This window comes from Bombina bombina, chromosome 1, assembly GCF_027579735.1.
Source record: "Bombina bombina isolate aBomBom1 chromosome 1, aBomBom1.pri, whole genome shotgun sequence".
Taxonomy (NCBI): Eukaryota; Metazoa; Chordata; class Amphibia; order Anura; family Bombinatoridae; genus Bombina; species Bombina bombina.
In genome coordinates this window covers 473,945,601-473,966,183 of record NC_069499.1, presented here as the reverse complement: position 1 = coordinate 473,966,183, position 20,583 = coordinate 473,945,601, and the positions used below count along the sequence as shown (strand labels likewise).

Here is a 20,583-nt window from a genome sequence, read left to right as displayed (position 1 = left end):
GAGAAAGGCCCTAAGCCTACCCAGCTCCGGAGAACTCAGAGCTAAACAAAGTCCCCACAGGGAACAACCATCACCCGGAAACACAGATCCCTTAAAGGAGATCCAACTCACCCGGAGACAATAGAAGAAGACCCAAAGGTCTCTTATAACTCAGACAGACAGTACACGTCAAAGGGTAAAAGCTGTATCTAGATACACTATAAACAGCTTACGCGTACACCTGCAAGGTGTCAAGAGCTGCAACTGGTTTCAAACTGCAAACTTTCCGTATGCTAGACAGCTATCCTGTACAAGCTGTTGGATCAAGCCCAAAAGGACAAATCCAGAGGCCTAAAAATGAAGGCCAAACCGCTCAACTGCGGTAAGGGGAGTTAAGCCCTCCAATCCTCCACCACATGAGGGAGGAAAACTCTAAGTTCAGATGAAATCAGATGTCAGATAGAATGACGCAGCGGAAAAACTCCCCTGCCCGACCATCTATGACTGAAGGCTATAAGGACTGAAACAATCCTTCCCGCCTCACGGACCCACAGGTCCTCTTGAATGCTTAGTTTAACATGAAAAACAATGATAACCTGAGCACTCGCCGCTTCTACCGAACCAACCGAGCAGAACAGCGACACGTGTCTGAACAGCCGCAAGACCGAACGAACCCGACAGGACCAGCCTGCACCTAGGGTCCTAACCGGTAAGCTGCATAAATTCTCCCTCAAAGGGGAAAAAATAGAAAACAGACATTTTAACATAGGACTAACATGTCCAAAACAACTTTCGAAGAAGTAATAAAGAGTATCAATCACAGAAGGTTCAAACAAAAACAAAAGACATCCCATCGGATATAAACAAAATATAAGGCAACCCGGAGGTTAACGCCCAAAAGACACAGGCAACACTCAGGGACAGTTACACCCGCGGGGAAATGTAGAGGCCCTCCCCGAGGCAGAAGGCCCGGGACAATAGGGCACAAGCAGATTCTCAAAAAAATGTCTGGACTCTGCAGACGAACAATCGCCAACATTATGTGGAAGAGAAAATGTGCTGCAACCTCTGGGGGGAACATGCCACCCTGCATGGAGGAATCAGAAACTGGGTTACCTGCATGTGTAGAAGTATGAATTGGTAGGGAACTCGCCTCTCAGAGGACAGGACTCCCAGAGGCGGATGGCTCAGCAGTCCCTTGATTCCCTGAGCCAGAGGAACCAGGCGCTCTGAAATGGCATACGGAACAAAACTGTTTGACATGTGTCAACGAGGCCAATCCGGATTCGTCACCTGACACAGAATCTGGAATCCTCCATAACTGAATCTGAAACAAGCATAGTCTCAGCATAAGAATCCTCCATAACTGGAGAGAGGAAATATCAATATGGACTAAAGTATGAAAACAAAAATGGCACCTGACAGCCACAATGGCTGAGGCACTCACCACCTCCTATGACCAGACCCTTGCAGACTAGAATAACTCCTTTGACACACAGTCAGGAATGCGGAAATGGGGAATGGAACGTAACCACGCCTGAACACAAGGTGAACCGAATAGTCCAAAAAAGTGCGCCGAACCAAAAGGCTGCGTCACTTCCAAAGGCCTCAAAGTTCTAACCACGAGCCCATAAACATCACACATAAGCAGGTTGAATCACATAACAAACATAATTATAAACCCCCCTGTTCAATAACCCCCCTCAGGAGATATTAACCCTCGATTCCAAGATACTAACAGAGACTCACTGAGACCCTTATGTCATATAGTTAGACCCGCAAAGGTGTATAACCTCTCAGGAAAACATTCACATTACAGTATATTGACGATAAAGTACAATTAAACGATCTTACCGGAATCTATGCTGTGGAACAGGAACACAGCCTTTCAAGTGTGATGAATAGTGGCATCGCCTCCCCCATGGACTCAAGAGAGGAAAGCAGGCAGTGGAGCAAAGTTTGACAACGCCGAATTGCTTGAGGAGCTGTTAATCTGAGTCGATAGTTGGTTTCGCAGAAAGACTCTCCCTGCATCTCTGGACTCTAACTTTCATCCAAGCCCTCACTGAGAGACTGACAGGACTACTTAAAACTCCTGTCCCATGCCGAAGAGTACTACCCTCCATAAGAGACAAAAAACAAAAAATTTTAAATTCTGACACGTCTCTGCCAACCTCCTGGGATGAAAGGCAAAGAATGACTGGGGGATGAGGGGAGGAGTATTTAAGCCTTTGGCTGGGGTGTCTTCGCCTCCTCCTGGTGGCCAGGTTCTTATTTCCCAAAAGTAATGAATGCAGCTGTGGACGCTTTCCATTTAACAAGAAAAAAAAATTATATATATATATATATATATATATATATATATATATATAATATATATATATATTATTTAACTATATATAATCATCTATATATATATATATAGATATATATTTTACCAAAAATAAAATCACGCACACACAGGTTAGCGCACTTGAGAAAATGTTCTTGGGTTTGTGCGACTTCTTGGGTTCCACTTTTCAAGCTCCATTGAAGTCTATGGAGGAATGCGTTAACCCTGTTGCGATATTCTAACTTCGGCTTTTTGCGCACAAGCAAAAACTTTTTAACTTTCAACTTGTAATATACATGCTACACGATTTGTGCAAAAAAACAAAGTCAAGTGCGGTTAATGCTCAAGCAGAGCAATAGATAGCGCTCCAATAGTAATCTACCCAATAAGGTGAGCATTTATTTGGTCTTTTAAAAGGTATCACATAACTACAGTTTTACCCCACTGTTTCAACATTCCTAAAAAATGCCTATATTTAATATCTAACACTTAAAATGTTATATTTGTAACAATATCATTCTTCTTCATCAATGTTATCGTTGGTGTAATAAGATTATATACAAGATTTGCTAAGAGGACTACGTTCCTGCTTGAGACAACTGTTCAAGGGATACCCAATCAAAACTTCAAAGCATGAAGAGAAATCACATCAAATATTGTGTGTGTGTGTGTGTGGGGGGGGGGGGTTGAGCTTTATATGGCAAAGTCTGTTTCTCTCCTTTACAACCTTTACAACCAGAACTTAGCTAGTTAATCAGCTTTCAAGCTAAAATTTTACTTTCTAAAATTCTTTGAGGGATCTCACAGTACTGACGAGACAGTAAAAGAGCTTTAGATCACCAACAAAAAACCATAATCACAATAAAAAAGATAGATTCTTCTCTGCTGTATTTTATGTCATTAAAATAGCTGAATGAGGCCAATCGGATAGCAAATTTTTTTTAAAGACTTTATTAAAGTATATAAATCAAACAGTAGTGTTTAACAATGCTTTTACTCTCTACAAATTGTATCTAAAATGTATAAGTAAAAAAAAAAAAAAAGCAAACAGTGGTCAGGTTTTACTGGTAGAATGTTGCGATGAATTTGCTACTAAATTCCCTTAAAATGAGAATAGGACAAAATGGTTCAGAAACTCTTACTCCCCCGAGTGAGGACCAGCCCTGGTTTATATGAGTGCGTGTGATTAAATCCCCTTCGGATCTATAAGAAGCCTCACTGTGCCTCACTGTGTAGGTAAAAAATGAGCTTGGATCATCTTTTTTTGTGAGACCTCAAACATTATCCATGGCTCCCAGAGGCTCTTATCTATTATATCTTCTGCTAGATTAGCCATCTGATGATAACACCTGATTTTTTGCAATAACTTAAAAGCTAGGTACTGTGGTTTTCCAATATCTTGCAATACAGATCTGAACAAAAGGACATCATTACTGAAAAACACATTGTGTTAGTAAAAAAAAAAAGTCCAGGGAATTTTGAGGATGAGATTAAGCTCAGCAATGCAGAATGCTGACAATGCGCCCACAAGGAACATTCGGCAAGATTACAAGTTGTGCGCTAAACCGGACGAGTAAATAACACGAAAAAATGAGCGGTATCACACTCTCCATAGCCCTGCAATTACAAATTACTGAAAAACCTTCTTTTGTTGTGCGTTAAGCTCTATACCGCACAAAACCCAAGGCCTGACTTGACGTGCTCGTGCATGTTTTCCCCCATAGACATCAATGGAGAGAAAAAAACTAACACCTGCGATCGTGGAATGGCGATCGCTATAACGCAATCCCCATTGATTTCTATGGGGAAAAGAAAGTTATATAAAAACCTAACACCCTAACATAAACCCCTAGTCTAAATACCCCTAATCCGCCGCCCCCGACATCGCCAACACTAAATAAAGTGATTAACCCCTAAACCGCAGCCCCCGCATCGGTAACACCTTAATAAACATATTAACACTAAAACCGCAACCCTTCCGACATCGCTGATACTAAATAAAACTATTAACCCCTAAACCGCCAGCCCCCCACATTGCCAACACTAAAATAAAGTATTAACCACTACCCCCCCCCCACATCGCAAATCACTAACTATTAACCCCTAAACCTAATTAACCCCTATACTTAAAATTAAATTTACAATATAACTATCTTAAAATAAATAAAAACTTACCTGTGAAATAAAAAAAAAACTAAGATTAAACTAAACCTTACGTAACTATTTTAAGAAAATAAAATAAAAAACCTAAATTACACGATTAAAAAAACCTAACACTACGAAAAAAACACTAACTTTATGAAAAAATTATCCAAAATAATAAAAATTAAACCAAATCTAATAGCCCTATAAAGACAAAAAAGCCACGCAAAATAAAAACACCCCCTAACCTAACAATAAACTACCAATAGCCCTTAAAAGGCATTGCCCTAAGTTAAACAGCTCTTTTACCTAAAATAATTACAAAGTCCCCCATAAAAGTAAACCCCCCCCACCCAACCAACCCTCAAAAACCTTAGTCTAAAAAAAACTAAGCTACCCATTGCCCCTAAAGGGGCATTTGTATGGGCATTGTCCTTAAAAGGGCATTCAGATATTTTCGCCCATAAAAAAAACCCAAATAGGTACTCACCGTTCCTGAAGTCTGACGGAGAAGGTCTCCTTCTAGGCGGTGAAGGTGTTCTTAAAGGCAGCGACATCTTTATCCAACACTGGGACCTCTTCTATCTTCATCCAGGGCGAAGGTGGCGCAGAGCGGAGGTGACCGTGGAACAGGACGGCGACCGCGGAGCCATCCAGCGTGGGGGATCCTCTTTGTACGATTGTCGCCGCACACTGAAGAATTGAATGCAAGGTACCCCTTTTATATTGGGGTACCGCTGCATTCCTATTGGCTGAAAATTTCAAATCAGCCAATAGGATGAGAGGTGCTTAAATCCTATTGGCTGATTAGTGATATGCGATGTGGGGGGCCGGCTGTTTAGGGGTTAATATGTTTAGTTTAGTATTAGCGATGTGGGGGGCTGGCGGATTAGGGGTTAGTAGGTTTATTATAGTAGTTGCAATGTGGGGGGCCGGCGGTTTAAGGGTTGATTGGTTTATTTAGTGTTGGCGATGTGGGTGGGCAGTGGATTAGGGGTTAAAAGGTGTAATATAGTATTTGCGATGCAGGGTATGGCGGTTTAGGGGTTAATAGGTAGTTTATGGGTGTTACTGTGCTTTGTAACATTTTAATTATGAGTTTTGTGAAACATTTTTGTTTTGCAAAATCCATAACTACTGGTCTCAAAATGCGGAATGGATCGTGGCGATATAAGCTATAACGCAAGCATTTTAGCAAAACCTGTAAAACAGGCGCTATGAAAAACAAAAAAAACCCAAATAGGTACTCACCGTTCCTGAAGTCTGACGGAGAAGGTCTCCTTCTAGGCGGTGAAGGTGTTCTTAAAGGCAGCGACATCTTCATCCAACACTGGGACCTCTTCTATCTTCATCCAGGGCGAAGGTGGCGCAGAGCGGAGGTGACCATGGAACAGGACCGGCGACCGCAGAGCCATCCAGCGTGGGGGATCCTCTTTGTACAATCGTTGCTGCACACTGAAGAATTGAATGCAAGGTACCCCTTTTATATTGGGGTACCGCTGCATTCCTATTGGCTGAAAATTTCAAATCAGCCAATAGGATGAGAGGTGCTTAAATCCTATTGGCTGATTAGTGATAACTAATGATAACGCAAGCATTTTAGCAAAACCTGTAAAACAGGCGCTATGAAAATCCTGCACTCAAAAGCCATTTTTTGAGTGCGGAATGGAGAGTTGTGTTAAGGCTAAAGCGCTTACGGTATAGCTGTACCACAGCGACTTGTAATACGGGAGAAGTGCGCAAAGGTTAATTTTTCAGCGATATAGCCGTACCGCACTATACCGCAAAACTTGTAATCTAGGTCATTATCTTTTGATCAAGATGTGATGCACAACTTCAAAATGGGAATTCTATTTTTATTTTAGAAAAAGAATGAGGTCCCAAGGGGGAGATTAAAAACAAAAACCTCTAAAAAACTTGAGAAAAGATAAAAAATTGATGAAGGTTAAAAAAAACAACCCTTAAAGGGACACTAAACCCAAATTTTTTCTTTCTTGATTTACTCCTATTATCAAATTTTCTTCATTCTGTTGGTATCTTTATTTGAAATGCAAGAATGTAAGTTTAGATGCCGGACCATTTTTGGTGAACAACCTGGGTTGTCCTTGCTGATTGGTGGATAAATTCATCCACCAATAAAAAAGTGCTGTCCAGAGTACTGAACCAAAAAAAGAAGCTTAGATGCCTTCTTTTTCAAATAAAGATAGCAAGTGAAGGAAGAAAAATGAATAATAGGAGTAAATTAGAAAGTTGCTTAAAATTGCATGCTCTATCTGAATCACAAAAGAAAAAATTTGGGTTCAGTGTCCCTTTAAGACAAAGCTAAAAGCTCACTAAATTTAGGAAAGAATAAATTACAAACACTTAAAATTCTCAAAAAAAGAGCAGAAAATAAGTACTGAAATAAAAACAAACATAGCATGTTTGAGGTAATGTGTAGTAAATATAGAAAGTAACAACTAAATCTGAGGTGTATATATATATATATATAATTTTTTTGATATGAAGATAAATATTTTGCTTAGCACATTCTATAGAAATCATTATTGGTATATTTTCTACAATTTTCACTTTACACAAAACGTAATGGGGTGGGGTAAATGATTAATTGAAAATAATAAATATTCACAAATTAAAATGTCATATTCTATTTAATTACTTATGCTTATTTTTATATAACAGATTCAACTGTATTCACTACTAAATATAAAGCAGGTAAGTTAAAACTTTTAAGCAATGCAAAAAGACAGAAGCATTACACTATATGAGTTCAAACATATCAGAATATAATCCTATAAAATAAAAGGTCAGGTATGTTTGTCAGATGCATTCATGCGCAGTAGAGATTGCAGAGGACAAACATACCTGGCCTTGAGCAGCAAAGAAGTGCGCACTGCGGAAGGTGCCTGGTGGGGGCGTGGCCGGGCCAGCCGTGATGGGGGCGTGACGTGATTGGGGCATGACCGGCGGACAAGACAAAGGGGGCGTGACAAGGGGGCGTGACCTCGTGGGAGCACGCAATTGAAGGGGCCTGGCCAACGGGAGAGAGGTGGGAGAGACCAAAAAAGGTGGGAGAGACCAAAAGAGAGGAGGGAAATATAGAAAGTGAGCAAAAGAGGGGGGAAGAGAGAGAGAACAAAAGAGGGGGAGAGAGAGAGCTCAAAAGAGAGGTGGGAGAGAGAGAGCACAAAAGAGGGGGAGAGAGAGCTCGAAAGAGAGGAGGGAGAGAGCTCAAAAGATAGGGGGGAGAAAGAGAGCACAAAAGAGGGGGAGAGAGAGCTCAAAAGAGAGGGAGGGAGAGCTCAAAAGTTAGGGGGAGAAAGAGAGCACAAAAGAGGGGGAGAGAGAGCTCAAAAGAGAGGGGGGAGAGAGCTCAAAAGATAGGGGGGAGAAAGAGAGCACAAAAGAGGGGGAGAGAGAGCTCAAAAGAGAGGGGGAGAGAGAGCTCAAAAGAGAGAGAGAGAGAGAGCGCAAAAGAGAGGGGAGAGAGAGCTCAAAAGAGAGGGAGAGAGAGAGTAAAAGAGAGGGAGAGAGAGTGCAAAAGAGAGGGAAGAGAGAGCACAAAAGAGAGGGGGAGAGAGAGCTCAAAAGAGAGGGGGGAGAGAGTGCAAAAGAGAGGGAGAGAGAGAGCACAAAAGAGGGAGAGAGAGAGCTCAAAAGAGAGGGAGAGAGAGAGTGCAAAAGAGAGGGAGGAAGGGAGAGAGCGCAAAAGAGAGAGAGAGAAATAGCACAAAAGAGAGGGGGAGAGAGAGAGCACAAAAGAGAGGGGGGAGAGAGAGCAAAAAAGAGGGGGAGAGAGAGAGCACAAAAGAGAGGGGGGAGAGAGAGCACAAAAGAGGGGGAGAGAGAGAGAGAGCACAAAAGAGGGGGAGAGAGAGCTCAAAAGAGAGGGGGGAGAGAGAGAGAGCGCAAAAGAGAGGGTGAGAGCTCAAAAAGAGAGGGAGAGAGAGAGCTCAAAAGAGAGGGAGAGAGAGCGCAAACGAGAGGGAGAGAGAGAGCACAAAAGAGGGGGAGAGAGAGAGAACAAAAGAGAGGGGGGAGAGAGAGCACAAAAGAGGGGGAGAGAGAGCTCAAAAGAGAGGGGGGAGAGAAAGAGTGCAAAAGAGAGGGAGAGAGAGAGCTCAAAAGAGAGGGGGGAGAGAGAGAGAGAGTGCAAAAGAGAGGGGGGAGAGAGAGAGCTCAAAAGAGAGGGGGGAGAGAGAGAGCGCAAAAGAGAGGGAGAGAGCTCAAAAGAGAGGGGGGAGAGAGAGAGCTCAAAAGAGAGGGGGAGAGAGAGAGAGCGCAAAAGAGAAGGGGGAGAGAGAGTGCAAAAGAGGGAGAGAGAGAGCGCAAAAGAGGGAGGGAGAGAGCACAAAAGAGAGGGGAAAGAGAGCAAAAGAGGGGGGAGAGAGAGCACAAAAGAGGGGGAGAGAGAGAGAGCGCAAAAGAGGGGGGAGAGAGAGTAAAAGAGGGGGGAGAGAGAGCAAAATAGGGGAGAGTGAGCAAAAGAGGGGATAGAGAGAGAGCAAAAGAGGGGAGAGAGAGAGAGCAAAATAGGGGAGAGAGAGAGCAAAAGAGGGGGAGAGAGCAAAAGAGGGCGAGAGAGAGAGAGCAAAAGAGAGGGGAGAGAGCAGAAGAGGGGGGAAGAAAGAGAAAGCGAGCAAAAGAGGGGAGAGAGAGCAAAAACCAAATGTTAAATGCCAAACATTATTATACAATCAACACTATTCTCAAGAAAAAAAATACACAATTTGAGTTATAGGGCACAAAGCAGGCGATGATTCTAGCCAATTGGGTATTGGGTAAGCCATCCACTTGAAGATAGGAAGAAACTTCAAGCAAACTGTTCAATTAAAAAATAAAATAAAACTACTCCAATCCACTTCTCTCTCCATCTAGTGTTTTCCACAAAGAGAATCACAGTATGAGAGGGAATGTTCAGTTTAAAGCTTAGACTGTGTAGAACCCTTATCTGTATTTGACTTTGCAAGTTTTTGCTTTTATCTCTTCCTTTCAATAGAGTTTTTTTTAATCCCACAATGCACAGTGGTCAGTACCTTTTTTTTAGATACATGCTGATGTGAAGTATGACACAACTGCTCCTTAGTTCTGGAGCTGTAGACTGGAACTTTGACGTTTGTCTGGAAACCACTGAAGGAGTGCCCCAGTTTATGGTAAGTTTGGGAAAGACAAAAGTAGGAATAAACAACTGATTAGCAATGATTGTATTATAGTCAGTTTTACATTTGTCCACATGCAGAACGAAAATTGCTTAAGGGGCTAAAACGTGCAACTAGGATCACTAAGATCAAGACCCTAAAGGACAGCTTAACTGTGTGAGTGATATAAACTAATACAATAGATTTTTTTGATTGCAAGGTCTTTGAAACACCAATAAAGCAGAGAATGAGAGAGGTAACTGATACGAAGAGTTGTCACTTTGGGGCACTATATCCATTGTGCTTAGTGCTGTTCAAGACCACTCCCCAGACACTGAATCTACTATAAGAACTGCGCAGCTGTGGAGTCAGAGGCAACATTTTTCCTCACTGCACCACTATCAGAGAGAAATATGCACTACAGAGGAGAGAACAATGACGTGGCATTACTTTGAGATTATAGTTCAAATGACAGAGAAAATTATGTTGCAAACAGTATCAGCAAAAGTTTTCTAATGGAACATTTGGAACACGAAAGAGTCCATGTAAAGGAGCACTGAAACCAGGTATTCTCAAGTAAAGTAAATAAAGCAGGAGTGAGTATGACTGTCATAAGAGTGGAGTCAAGAACAACTCCCAACATGCTGATCCTAGAAGAGAAGACTAGAACACTCTCTGGAACACTGATTGTCCACTGTGACCCAAATCCAATACTGCTTTAATTATACACAGACCAGGTGGCAAGATGAAAAAGTAAAGCAACAATTTATTCCATACTAGTTAAAAAACATTAAGGCACAACTCCCACAGTGAAGAAAAGTCAGAGTTGCGTTGATCCTACACATGTGAATGGCATTTCCTCAGGGACGCATGCTCTATGTGTAATTCAAGCTGTACTGGATTTAGGTGAATTGACTTTTGAGAGGATCCTGAAGATCGGGCCGGCAAGTGGAGTTACACCCTATAGAAACTGGAGGGATTAAGCTGAATAAGGCCTAGATTGAGCTTCCGGGTGATCTACTGTGGTCCGCTGAGTTTGCTGTAAATTCGGTCAAGAGTTTTTTTTATATCCGTTAACAATAAGTGATTCGTACTAATATACTTGCAACATTCCATTTTGATTTGTCTATCCCTAAAGTGTGCAAATTATCGAGTTGGGTTATTTTATTTATTTTGGAAGCAATAACTGTGGATGTTACAACTATTTACTAGAACCAATACAACACAAATGAAACTTAAGGTTGTTACTCTTGTGCAACAGTTACACACTGTGACATTGGGGGTGGTGTAAAATTGCAATACCATTCTTAAAACAAAATCTTTACGGGAATCCCTGAAGCCAATGCGGACATTAGAGAAGTAAAACCTTGATGAAGGTTCTGGCCAGTATAAACAGAAGGGCCACAAACTGAAAATCATTCTTGAACTCAATGGCAGACATGCATTGTCTATGTTAAATAGCTCTCGTGGTGGACAGGAGATACTCCATTTTGAATCCGGGTCATCTGAATTGTTCGTGACCTTAAGGGCCAGAACCAAACAAGATAAAGCTTTTGTCCACATCAATGTGAGGGAAAGGGATGCATTATCCCTCGGAGTAGAAAGTTCTCAAATATGACTGGAAGAATGATTTAAGAAAATTCATGAGAGAAAAACCTGTTCTAAGTTTAAAACATAAAATAAAACAAACAAACAAAAACAAAAAATTGGAGGGTGAGTTAAGTAGGCAAGGGAGGGAGGGGAGGAATCTTTTGCTGACGTTTTGCTCTATCTCCAGATGGATGGCATATTACTAACTCAGTCATCTAGAATAATCACCTGGGTAAGGTACTGGCACAATAGACATAAGAGAATAAAGGGCTAATAACTTTTCAAAAAGACGTAACCTGTATGTACGCCAAATATAGGTAGAAAACCCTTTATCCAAACTGCTTGGGACCGGAAAAGTTTTGGATTTTGGAATAGTTGTATCTTTAAAATGGGACAGTTGGGAGAGGGCATGGAACCAAGCGTAAACTGTATTTCAATCATATTGTTGATGATATTTAGGATCAGATGTTTTATAAGCAAGATTGAAACTAAATTTCAATGTATCCTCAAAAGGGTATTATAATGATTAATGTTGTACCTGAAGTTGTATTTTTGCATCTTTGCTGACACTTTTTGTTCTCCATCTTCTTGCCACACGCTTGTCTTTCTTTGAAATATCTACACAGTTAGCCTAAATTGCACAAACAGTTAAAAGCAACACAATGCTGTTAAATAAAAGACATTCGACAAGACATAAAGAAAGGATATATTAGTAAACAATTAACATAAAAGCTGCAATGGAAGGTGGCACATATACCCATTTTTCATGGTCTCTTACTACATAGAGGACAAAAGAGGGATTTCATGTATACACTGCTGTGCATAGAAAGGTTATCATTTATATGAAAGTCAGTCTTTACCATAACAGAATACTTTCAGCACGATCTTTAGTTATTGTACTCTGTTATTATATCTTTTTATTTAAATAAATCACTTTTTCACTAAAGATTAGTAGAATCTGTGTGGAGGGTAAAGTAGGATAAGTTTGTTAATATTAATGGAACACAGAAAATTAAATGTTCACGATTCAGATAGTGGGTAATAACAAAACAAACAAAAAAAACCTTTCCAATTTACTTTAATTTTCAAATTTTCCTTTTTGTCTTGGTATCCTTTGCTGAGACTTAACTCCTTTCCATGAGAGCATTCCTAGATTCCTAGATAGAATATGCGCATCTTGAGCACTATATGGTGGTTGCAACAAGGTATATATATATATATATATATATATATATATACTGTATATATATATCCCCTTAATGACCGTGATAGCAAGACCGTGATATTAGAACCTCCCTCCATAAGGAATTGCTAAAATAGCACGAGACCGCTCTATTAAAAATGGCACCCATAAAGAAATATATATATAAAAAGTACACATAGGTATTCTCACATTGAAAGGAGCTAAGTTTCAATACAGGAGATCAAGACAATTAAGTATGTTTAATAAAATTCAACTTCTATGTCCTTTTAAACTAATAAAAAAAACATAAATTTTAACTTATTTTTTATCATTCATTAGTCCATATTTCACATATTTCAAAAATAATTTATTTTATGTATACCAGACTTGTATTTTGTTATTCAGCTCACAAATTCCACAGCTGCTACTTCTTCATTTTCCCAATTCAGCACAGTATGACTGATGCCAATTCCCTTTTGTGAATTAATTTTTAGAACCAAGAAGCGCAATCTGTTGGCGCTCTACACATAACTGATAATAATAAAAAGGTGCATACTTGACCCCATCCCTATCCTTTTCCAAGTTTGGATAAAAAATGTTGGTCTTTATTTATTTAATTACAAGTAAATACAAAATTGCAGTATAAAATAAAAAATACAAAGATAATGGATTTAACTTTTGTAATATTTAAAATATTGAATACATCCTAGGTTTGCCTAGTAAGAAACATTATTTTGTGACAAGTAGATGGGGCCTCCTTCCATTGCAGTTAGATATTTAGGATTCATGGAAAACATGAGACAGTGCTCTGTATAAATATATCTAGAACAAAGACAAAACAAGAGCAAACACATCAGCTAGTCTGTATACTGTAGCAGCCCGTGTATATTAATTACCTTAAAGGGACATGAAACCCCCAAAAAATATTTCATGATTCAGATAGCGAATACAATTTTAAACAACTTTCCAAATGACTTCTATTATTTAATTTGCTTCCTTCTCTTGTTATCCTTTGCTGAAAGGTTTATCTACGCAAGCTCATAAAGAGCAAAGAACCTTGGTTCTAGCTGCTGATTGGTCACTGCATATAAATACCAATTTTCATTGGCTTACCCATGTGTTCAGTTAGAAACCAGTAGTGCATTGCTGCTTCTTCAACAAATTAGAAAATAGAAGTAAATTAGAAAGTTGTTTAAAATTGTATTCTCTATCTGAATCATTAAAGAAAAAATGTGGGTTTCATGTCCCTTTAAGATGGTTTTATGTCCTTTTAATTATCCTTTGTGCAGTAGTGCCAATTTATCTTCTGTCTATTCCTTTTTTTTTTTTTTATTACATGGCAAATATAATTTACTTCCTCTTTTAGCCCAGTGGCCAGGATATCAAATTCACATTTTATTTTTTACACTAATTTTTCTTTAGCAGAGCAACACAAGTCTTATATTATCAATTGTGTTACATTTATGTAAGGAAAAGAATGTACTTTTCACAAGAAGATGTCAGTTAAAACTTTTAGTTATATGATACATTATTTCTAGATTGTATTGCTGTTATGTATTAAATAATTGAAGACACGTCTTTTTTTTTGTTTGCATGCCCCTAAGGACAATGCAATATAAATGTTTAGTACGAAGGAATTGATACCTTGGTATACAGTTTGTTATTCAAGAGACTACTGAAGCAAGAGAAGACCACATGCAGAGATAAAGTAAGTGTTGCTTAGCAACATTAACAAGTGTACTTTTCCCAGGTACTCATTCTGTCAATAATTTTTTTTTTTTTTTTTTTATGGAAATGTTGTGTTCAATCACTAAAATTATGATAGATTATCTCTGATTTAGTATAAAAATTGCTAAATATTTACACTGGGCAGACTTGAAGGTTAAAGGGACTGTTTAGTCAAAATTAAACTTTCATGATTCAGATAGGGAATGTAATTTTAGACAACTTTCTAATTTACTTTTATCATCAAATCTGCTTTGTTCTCTTGGTATTCTTAGTTGAAAGCTAAACCTAGGTAGGCTCATATGTTAATTTCTAAGCCCTTGATGGCCGCCTCTTATCTGAATGCATTTGACAGGTTTTCTCAGCTAGAGGGCATTAGTTCATGTGTGCTATATATATATATATATATATATATATATATATATATATATACAATTGTGCTCATGCATGTGGAGTTACTTATGAGAGGACACTGATTGGCTAAAATGCAAGGCTGTCAAAAGAACTGAAACAATTGGCAGTTTGCAGAGGCTTAGATACATGGTAATCACAGAGGTAAAAAGTCTATTAATATAACCGTGTTAGTTATTCAAAACTGGGGAATGGGTAAAAAAAGGGATTATCTATCTTTTTAAACAATAAATATTCTGGAGTAGATTGTCCCTTTAAGATGCTATTGATGCTGTCAGAGTTTTAGAGGTTCAAACCAGATGTTGGGATCCCCTGGTCATGTGCATAATGGTTATTCACTGTTGTGTAGATTACCGATTCAGTACCAAGCTAGGAATTGTTAGTTGACCTAATCATTTGAATTTTTCATTATTTGTCTTTAAATAAAAAACATCATATTAAACCTAAGTGAGTGTATATTTGGGTAACGTTTAGTCATCCACCACATCTAACAATCTAAAAGAACACTGAATTCCTTATGTTATCTGTATATATTTTTTAAGGCTTGTAATACAGACCATAGTAATATCGTGTTATGATGTAAGCCAAGATCATACCGCTCATTAAATCACATTTCAATAATATCTCCTCTCATCCATCTGAAAGGAAGGTGAGTAAGATGCTGTACTTCTAGTAATGTCTTGGTTACCAGAGAAGGTTTAATATATGAATTACATTTCTTTTGCCACATTATGTCCATGGTAACCGCAAAATCCTGTGAACTTGCAAGGTGGTGAACTGTCCTTACAGAGACATTCTCTTCAACGTTTTATTATTATTATTGTTATTAATTTTAGAAATTAGCATTTAATGTTTATTATGCATTAATTATTATAATGTTTCTTACACCTAAGCGGCGGGGCATAACACTTTTGACCTCCTCAACATGTCCCTAGCTACCGAATATCAGGACAAAATGTTTAAAAAAAGAAGTCTATCCTTGAACTAGCAGTTGGTTGAAAAACACACTATAGTGTTTCATATCTGTTACAAGGCAGCCATAATATCAATTGTAGAGTATGAAGCATTTAGAGCTGTTATCATTGAACTTATGTAAATATAGTTCATATAAACAAAATATACCTTTGGGATAGGTACTACTATTTTAAGCAATATATTAACAATGCTGTCAACAAAAACAAAGTATATGCTTACCTGATAAATTATTTTATTTTGGAATGATGATGGTCCACAGTCCTCCATAACATATGGGCTATATTTCCTGCCACTAGGAGGAGGTCAAGAACTCCTTCAAGAACATTAAAACCCTCCTATCTCTCTCTTCATTTTATGAATAGCCAAGTAGAGAATAGGAAGGAAAGGTAGGAAAGGCAAAGCAAGGTCTATAGAGGTGTCATTAAAACTGTTGCCCAATAATGTAAATGAGCAGTGCCTGTGGACAATCATCATTCCAAAAGAAAATAATTTATCAGGTAAGCAGAAACTTTGTTTTTTTTTGTAAAATTATAATAGTTCAAGGTCCTCCATAACATAAAGGATTAATACCCAAGCCGATGGTCTATGTTATGAAAATGGTGGGACATTTTTTCTGGCAGTTCTTATTTAGCCGACACTGCTGCCTGAAGGACTTTGCTGCCAAAAGCTGCTTGTTAAAAAGCAAAAACCTCAAGCAATAAACACTGAAAAAAGTACACAGATAAGACATGTTGCAGCTTTGCAAATCTGCTCCAAATATGTAAAATCTTTAAAAAACCCACAATGTTGCAATTGCTCTTGAATATAGAGCTGTAAATGCACTTAGAAAGGTGACCTTCCAACCGTCAAGAAAGTTTTGAATCCCTTCTTATGAGTTAAGAGGCAAACGCTATCTTAGTAGCTTTCTGCCCCTTACTAGATTTAGTAGTGAAAAAACAAACTAGAGGTTTGACTGTAAGCTATAGTTGAATGGAGATAAAACTTCAAAGTGTTTACTATAATCAGATTATGTAATATCCGCTACTTAGAGTTAGCAGGATCTGAACACAATAAAGGAACAACCATCTCTTGATCGGTATTTTCCTTTACAAAGAAAAACATATTTAGTACAATGTATAGCCTTCACCTTGTGATAGTGAGAAATGTAGAATCACAGACAAGGTTAACGATTTAGAAACCCTTTATGTTGAAGAGATTGCTAAAAGAAAGAGTACTTTCCCAGTTAATAGACAATAGCAATGTAATGCAAAGGCTCAAGAAAACAACCGTGTAATATATAGAAAAGTAAGTTCAGATTCCATGATGGAGAAATAGGTTCCATCAGTGGTCTAATTCTAAATAACGCCTGAACAAAAGTCTGAACCTCAGGAAGTTTAGCTAACTTCCTATGAAAAAGAGATAAGGTTTAAAATAGTGGGCAAACCCTTGACCAGGGCAAAAAAATAATAAAAAATTGAAGGATTCTAGGAATTTTACAGGATACCAAGAAAACACTCTGGAAGAATACAATTTAAAGTATGCCTTCCAATCTTGTGTTAAAGGACCAGTCAACACAGTAGATTTGAATAATCAACAAATGCAAGATAACAAGACAATGCAATAGCACTCAGTCTGAACTTCAAATGAGTAGTAGATTTTTTTTCTGACAATTTTAAAAGTTATGTCTTTTTCCACTCCCCCTGTACCATGTGACATCCATCTGCCAATCACAAATGCATACACGTACCATGTGACAGCCATCAGCCATTCACAAATGCATACACACTTATTCTTGCACATGCTCAGTAGGAGCTGGTGACTCAAAAAGTTTAAATATAAAAAGACTGTGCACATTTAGTTAATGGAAGTAAATTGGAAAGTTGTTTAAAATGGCATGCTCTATCTGAATAATGAAAGTTTAATTTTGATTGAGTGTCCCTTTAAATCTCTTGTGTTACAGGTTTACTGGCTTGCATTCAAGATTCAATGACTAAATCAAATAAATCTCTATGTTCCAAAACTAGGCATTCAAATTCTAAGCCATTAGAGATTTCATATCTTGATAGAAAAGTGAACCTTGAGACAACAAGGTCTGTCTCAGAGGAAAAGAGCTATGGAAAATAGAAGGACATATGCACTATTTCTGCATACCAAGTACTTTGGTGCCAGGACGGAGCAACTAATATTACTAATATGTGAACCTAGGATCTTATGATCTTGAACAATAGCTTCGAAGTGTCAGTTTTATGAGAGAGGCCATTAGAACTATGTCCTGTAAGCCCATTGGAGAGACCAGAGTTTGTTGCAACAATAGATCAAGACTAGCAAAGGAAGGATGTCCCAAGGGACAAAGACAGACTTTGTGTCTTTAAGAAAAATATTGACTGATGGAGAAATCAAAAGCAATCTGTGTGCCAAATATAGATAATTTATTAACTACTAATGTAGAATAATTGTCCAAATGGTAGTATGCACACCAACCTTCCAAATTCCTTCTGTATATTCAATCCCAGCAGGTGCCAGCTTGTAGATCTATCCCCAAGCTCATAAAATATCAAAGAACATCAAGGTCAAGCTGCACACTTTCCATAGGTGAAAAAGTTTTATTGAAAAAGAAAGTAATGTTTCGGAGCACCTACCCCTTTGTCAAGCTAAAAACATAGTGCAAACATCACACGGATATACCACAACCAATTAAGAATGGGCCAATCATCAAGCTACAAGTGGATGGGCACTAAATACATTCCAATACAGAAACATTAACCCATTGTAACCCATATACAGATTAGGTGAATGAACTCACAAATAAAAACAACTGATGAAAATAGCAGCTAAATGTCCACCCAACCTGACCTAAAGAGAAAAATAGGCTTTTATAAAATCTTATGCAGAATTTTATACACATGAAAAAGGGGTTACGGGAATAACATATAAAAGGGTTAAGATCAAATGATCTATTCATCCCTTTTGGATGCACAGTATCCAACATCCAGATCCACTTGGCTTCCTTATGTAGTAACTCTTTTAATCTATCCCACTTCTCACTTTTTTCTAAGCTTTGTCTAAAACCATACATCTAAGTTGGCTTACTTAATGACTCATAGTTTGAAAATGGTTTGGTGGTTTGGGACAGGAAGAAGATTTAAATCGGGGTTCCTAATATTAGATTTATGTTGACCAATGAAGTCTCTATCCCTGGGTGGTCTCACCTATATATAATAACCCACATAGACATTAAAGGGCATATACAACTATCAGGTTCCTTGGTTATTTGAATCACAACTGCAGAGTCTAAATAAATTATATTTGTTTCACAACTGAAGTACAGGCTATTATATCAGCATAGACTGTTTTATTCAGAGTGATTTTTATAAGTAATGGCAGTAAGTCTTTATATGGTTATATTATATCGTTATACCATATAAATATTTAGAGGCTGAAAATAAGTATTATTATTAATAACAACTTTTGACAATAATTGTGCTCAAACCCAAATGTGAGAGATAGTGTTCATTGTAATAATCACTGAGGCATGAGAGATGTGAGACACACAGACTGCAGCTGCTGACAGGGGCGTGACCTGCTGCGAGACACAGCACTCAGAGTAAGGCTTGCAGCGTGGAAATCTGAACACAGACTAGTGATTGTAAATAGAGCTGTGAGACACGCTGAGTTGTAAGGAGCTGTATGGCACGCTGAGATGTATGAAGCTGTGTGACGTCACATAAAGTCCGTTACTGTCCGGTATGAGAATGTATTCAAAGGAAGTTCATAGAATTAAATAAAACATTCGTTGCAATCAAAGTAATTTCTGAGAGACAAAGTCAGTTTACAAAAGTTCAAAAAGGAAACATGAAATTTGTAATTAGCCGTTACCTAAGGCATCCAAGGTAAATTAGATTTGATACTAATACCGTAGTAGTAGTTGGTAGAATCCTCCTGTTGGAAATTAGATAGCAATTCCTGTAGAGATGAGGAGTTGAATAACTTAATACTTCTTGGAATAGCAATCTTCAGGATGAATGAGACTAGTTGTTATTAGTCCCTTTGTGACCAAACTGCAGCTGGTATTTGTAAATCCAAATGTTAAAGTAGTAGAAGTAAAACTTCTTTTGATAAGTATATAGCTTATAAGAAAGAGAGCACTGGTTTCAGCAAACAATACTCAACAACTAAGCACTTGTTTGGGGCGGGGTGATGCCTTAAGTACAGGTGAGGAAGGTGAGTTGAGGCAAAAAGTAAAAGCAGGACTGGAATCCTTACAGATCCCCCCCCTCAAGCAAGCCGACCACGGGTTGGAATTTAGGTCTGTTTGGATATCTTCTATGAAAACGAGCAATAAGCTTTGGAGCATTAATGTGTGCATGAGGTTCCCAAGTATCATCCTCTGGGGCGAACCCTTTCCATCGGACCAGATACTGTAATTCCCCATTATAAAATCTTGAGTCCAAAAGATCATAAACTTCATAGACATCAGTGCCCAATTGAATAGGAGAAGGGGGTAGAAGAGGTACATCAGGTTTATCTCCCAAGTAGGGTTTCAATAATGATACATGGAAAGTTGGGTGGATGGGTAAAGAATCAGGTAGATCAAGCCTGACGGCATTTTCATTGATGATGTGTAGAATTTTGAATGGGCCAAGGAACAACCCAGCCAATTTTTTACTTGGTAAGTGCATTTTAATGTTTTTGGAAGATAACCAAACATAGTCCCCTATAGAATATTTCGGAGAAGCTCTACGACGTAAATCATAAAATTTCTTCTGAGACGCCTGAGCTTGTTTGATGTTATCTCGTAAATGTAGGAAATTTTCAGCTATGTTTTGTGTTAGCACATCAACAGATGGTGAGTCATGAGTAGAAGTCGTTTGGATAGTGAATCTTGGATTAAAACCATAGTTGGCGAAAAAGGGAGAGTAATTTGTAGTGCTGTTAATGGTATTGTTATAGGCAAATTCAGCCATGGAGAGAAAGGAAGTCCATTTATTTTGATGATATGAGCAATAGCATCGTAGATATTGCTCAAGCCACTGATTGAGTCTCTCAGTTTGGCCATTAGTCTGAGGGTGGAAGGCTGTGCTTAACCTTTGATCGATTTGGAGTGCTTTAGTGAGTGCTTTCCAGAAGCG

General features: G+C 38.4%; 1 protein-coding gene across 2 annotated transcripts in view; it reads right to left on the bottom strand.

The window, feature by feature from the left end:
* Positions 1–20,583, bottom strand: part of OSBPL6 (oxysterol binding protein like 6) — a 664,468-nt gene that overhangs the window by 258,130 nt on the left and 385,755 nt on the right. Inside the window, exon 9 of one of the 2 annotated variants that reach the window (XM_053698504.1) lies at positions 11,720–11,812. The exons of the other annotated variant lie outside the window; for it this stretch is intronic. Coding sequence (XP_053554479.1) covers positions 11,720–11,812 — 93 coding nt within the window. The remainder of the gene's footprint in view (positions 1–11,719; positions 11,813–20,583) is intronic. 2 annotated transcript variants of the gene reach the window in all.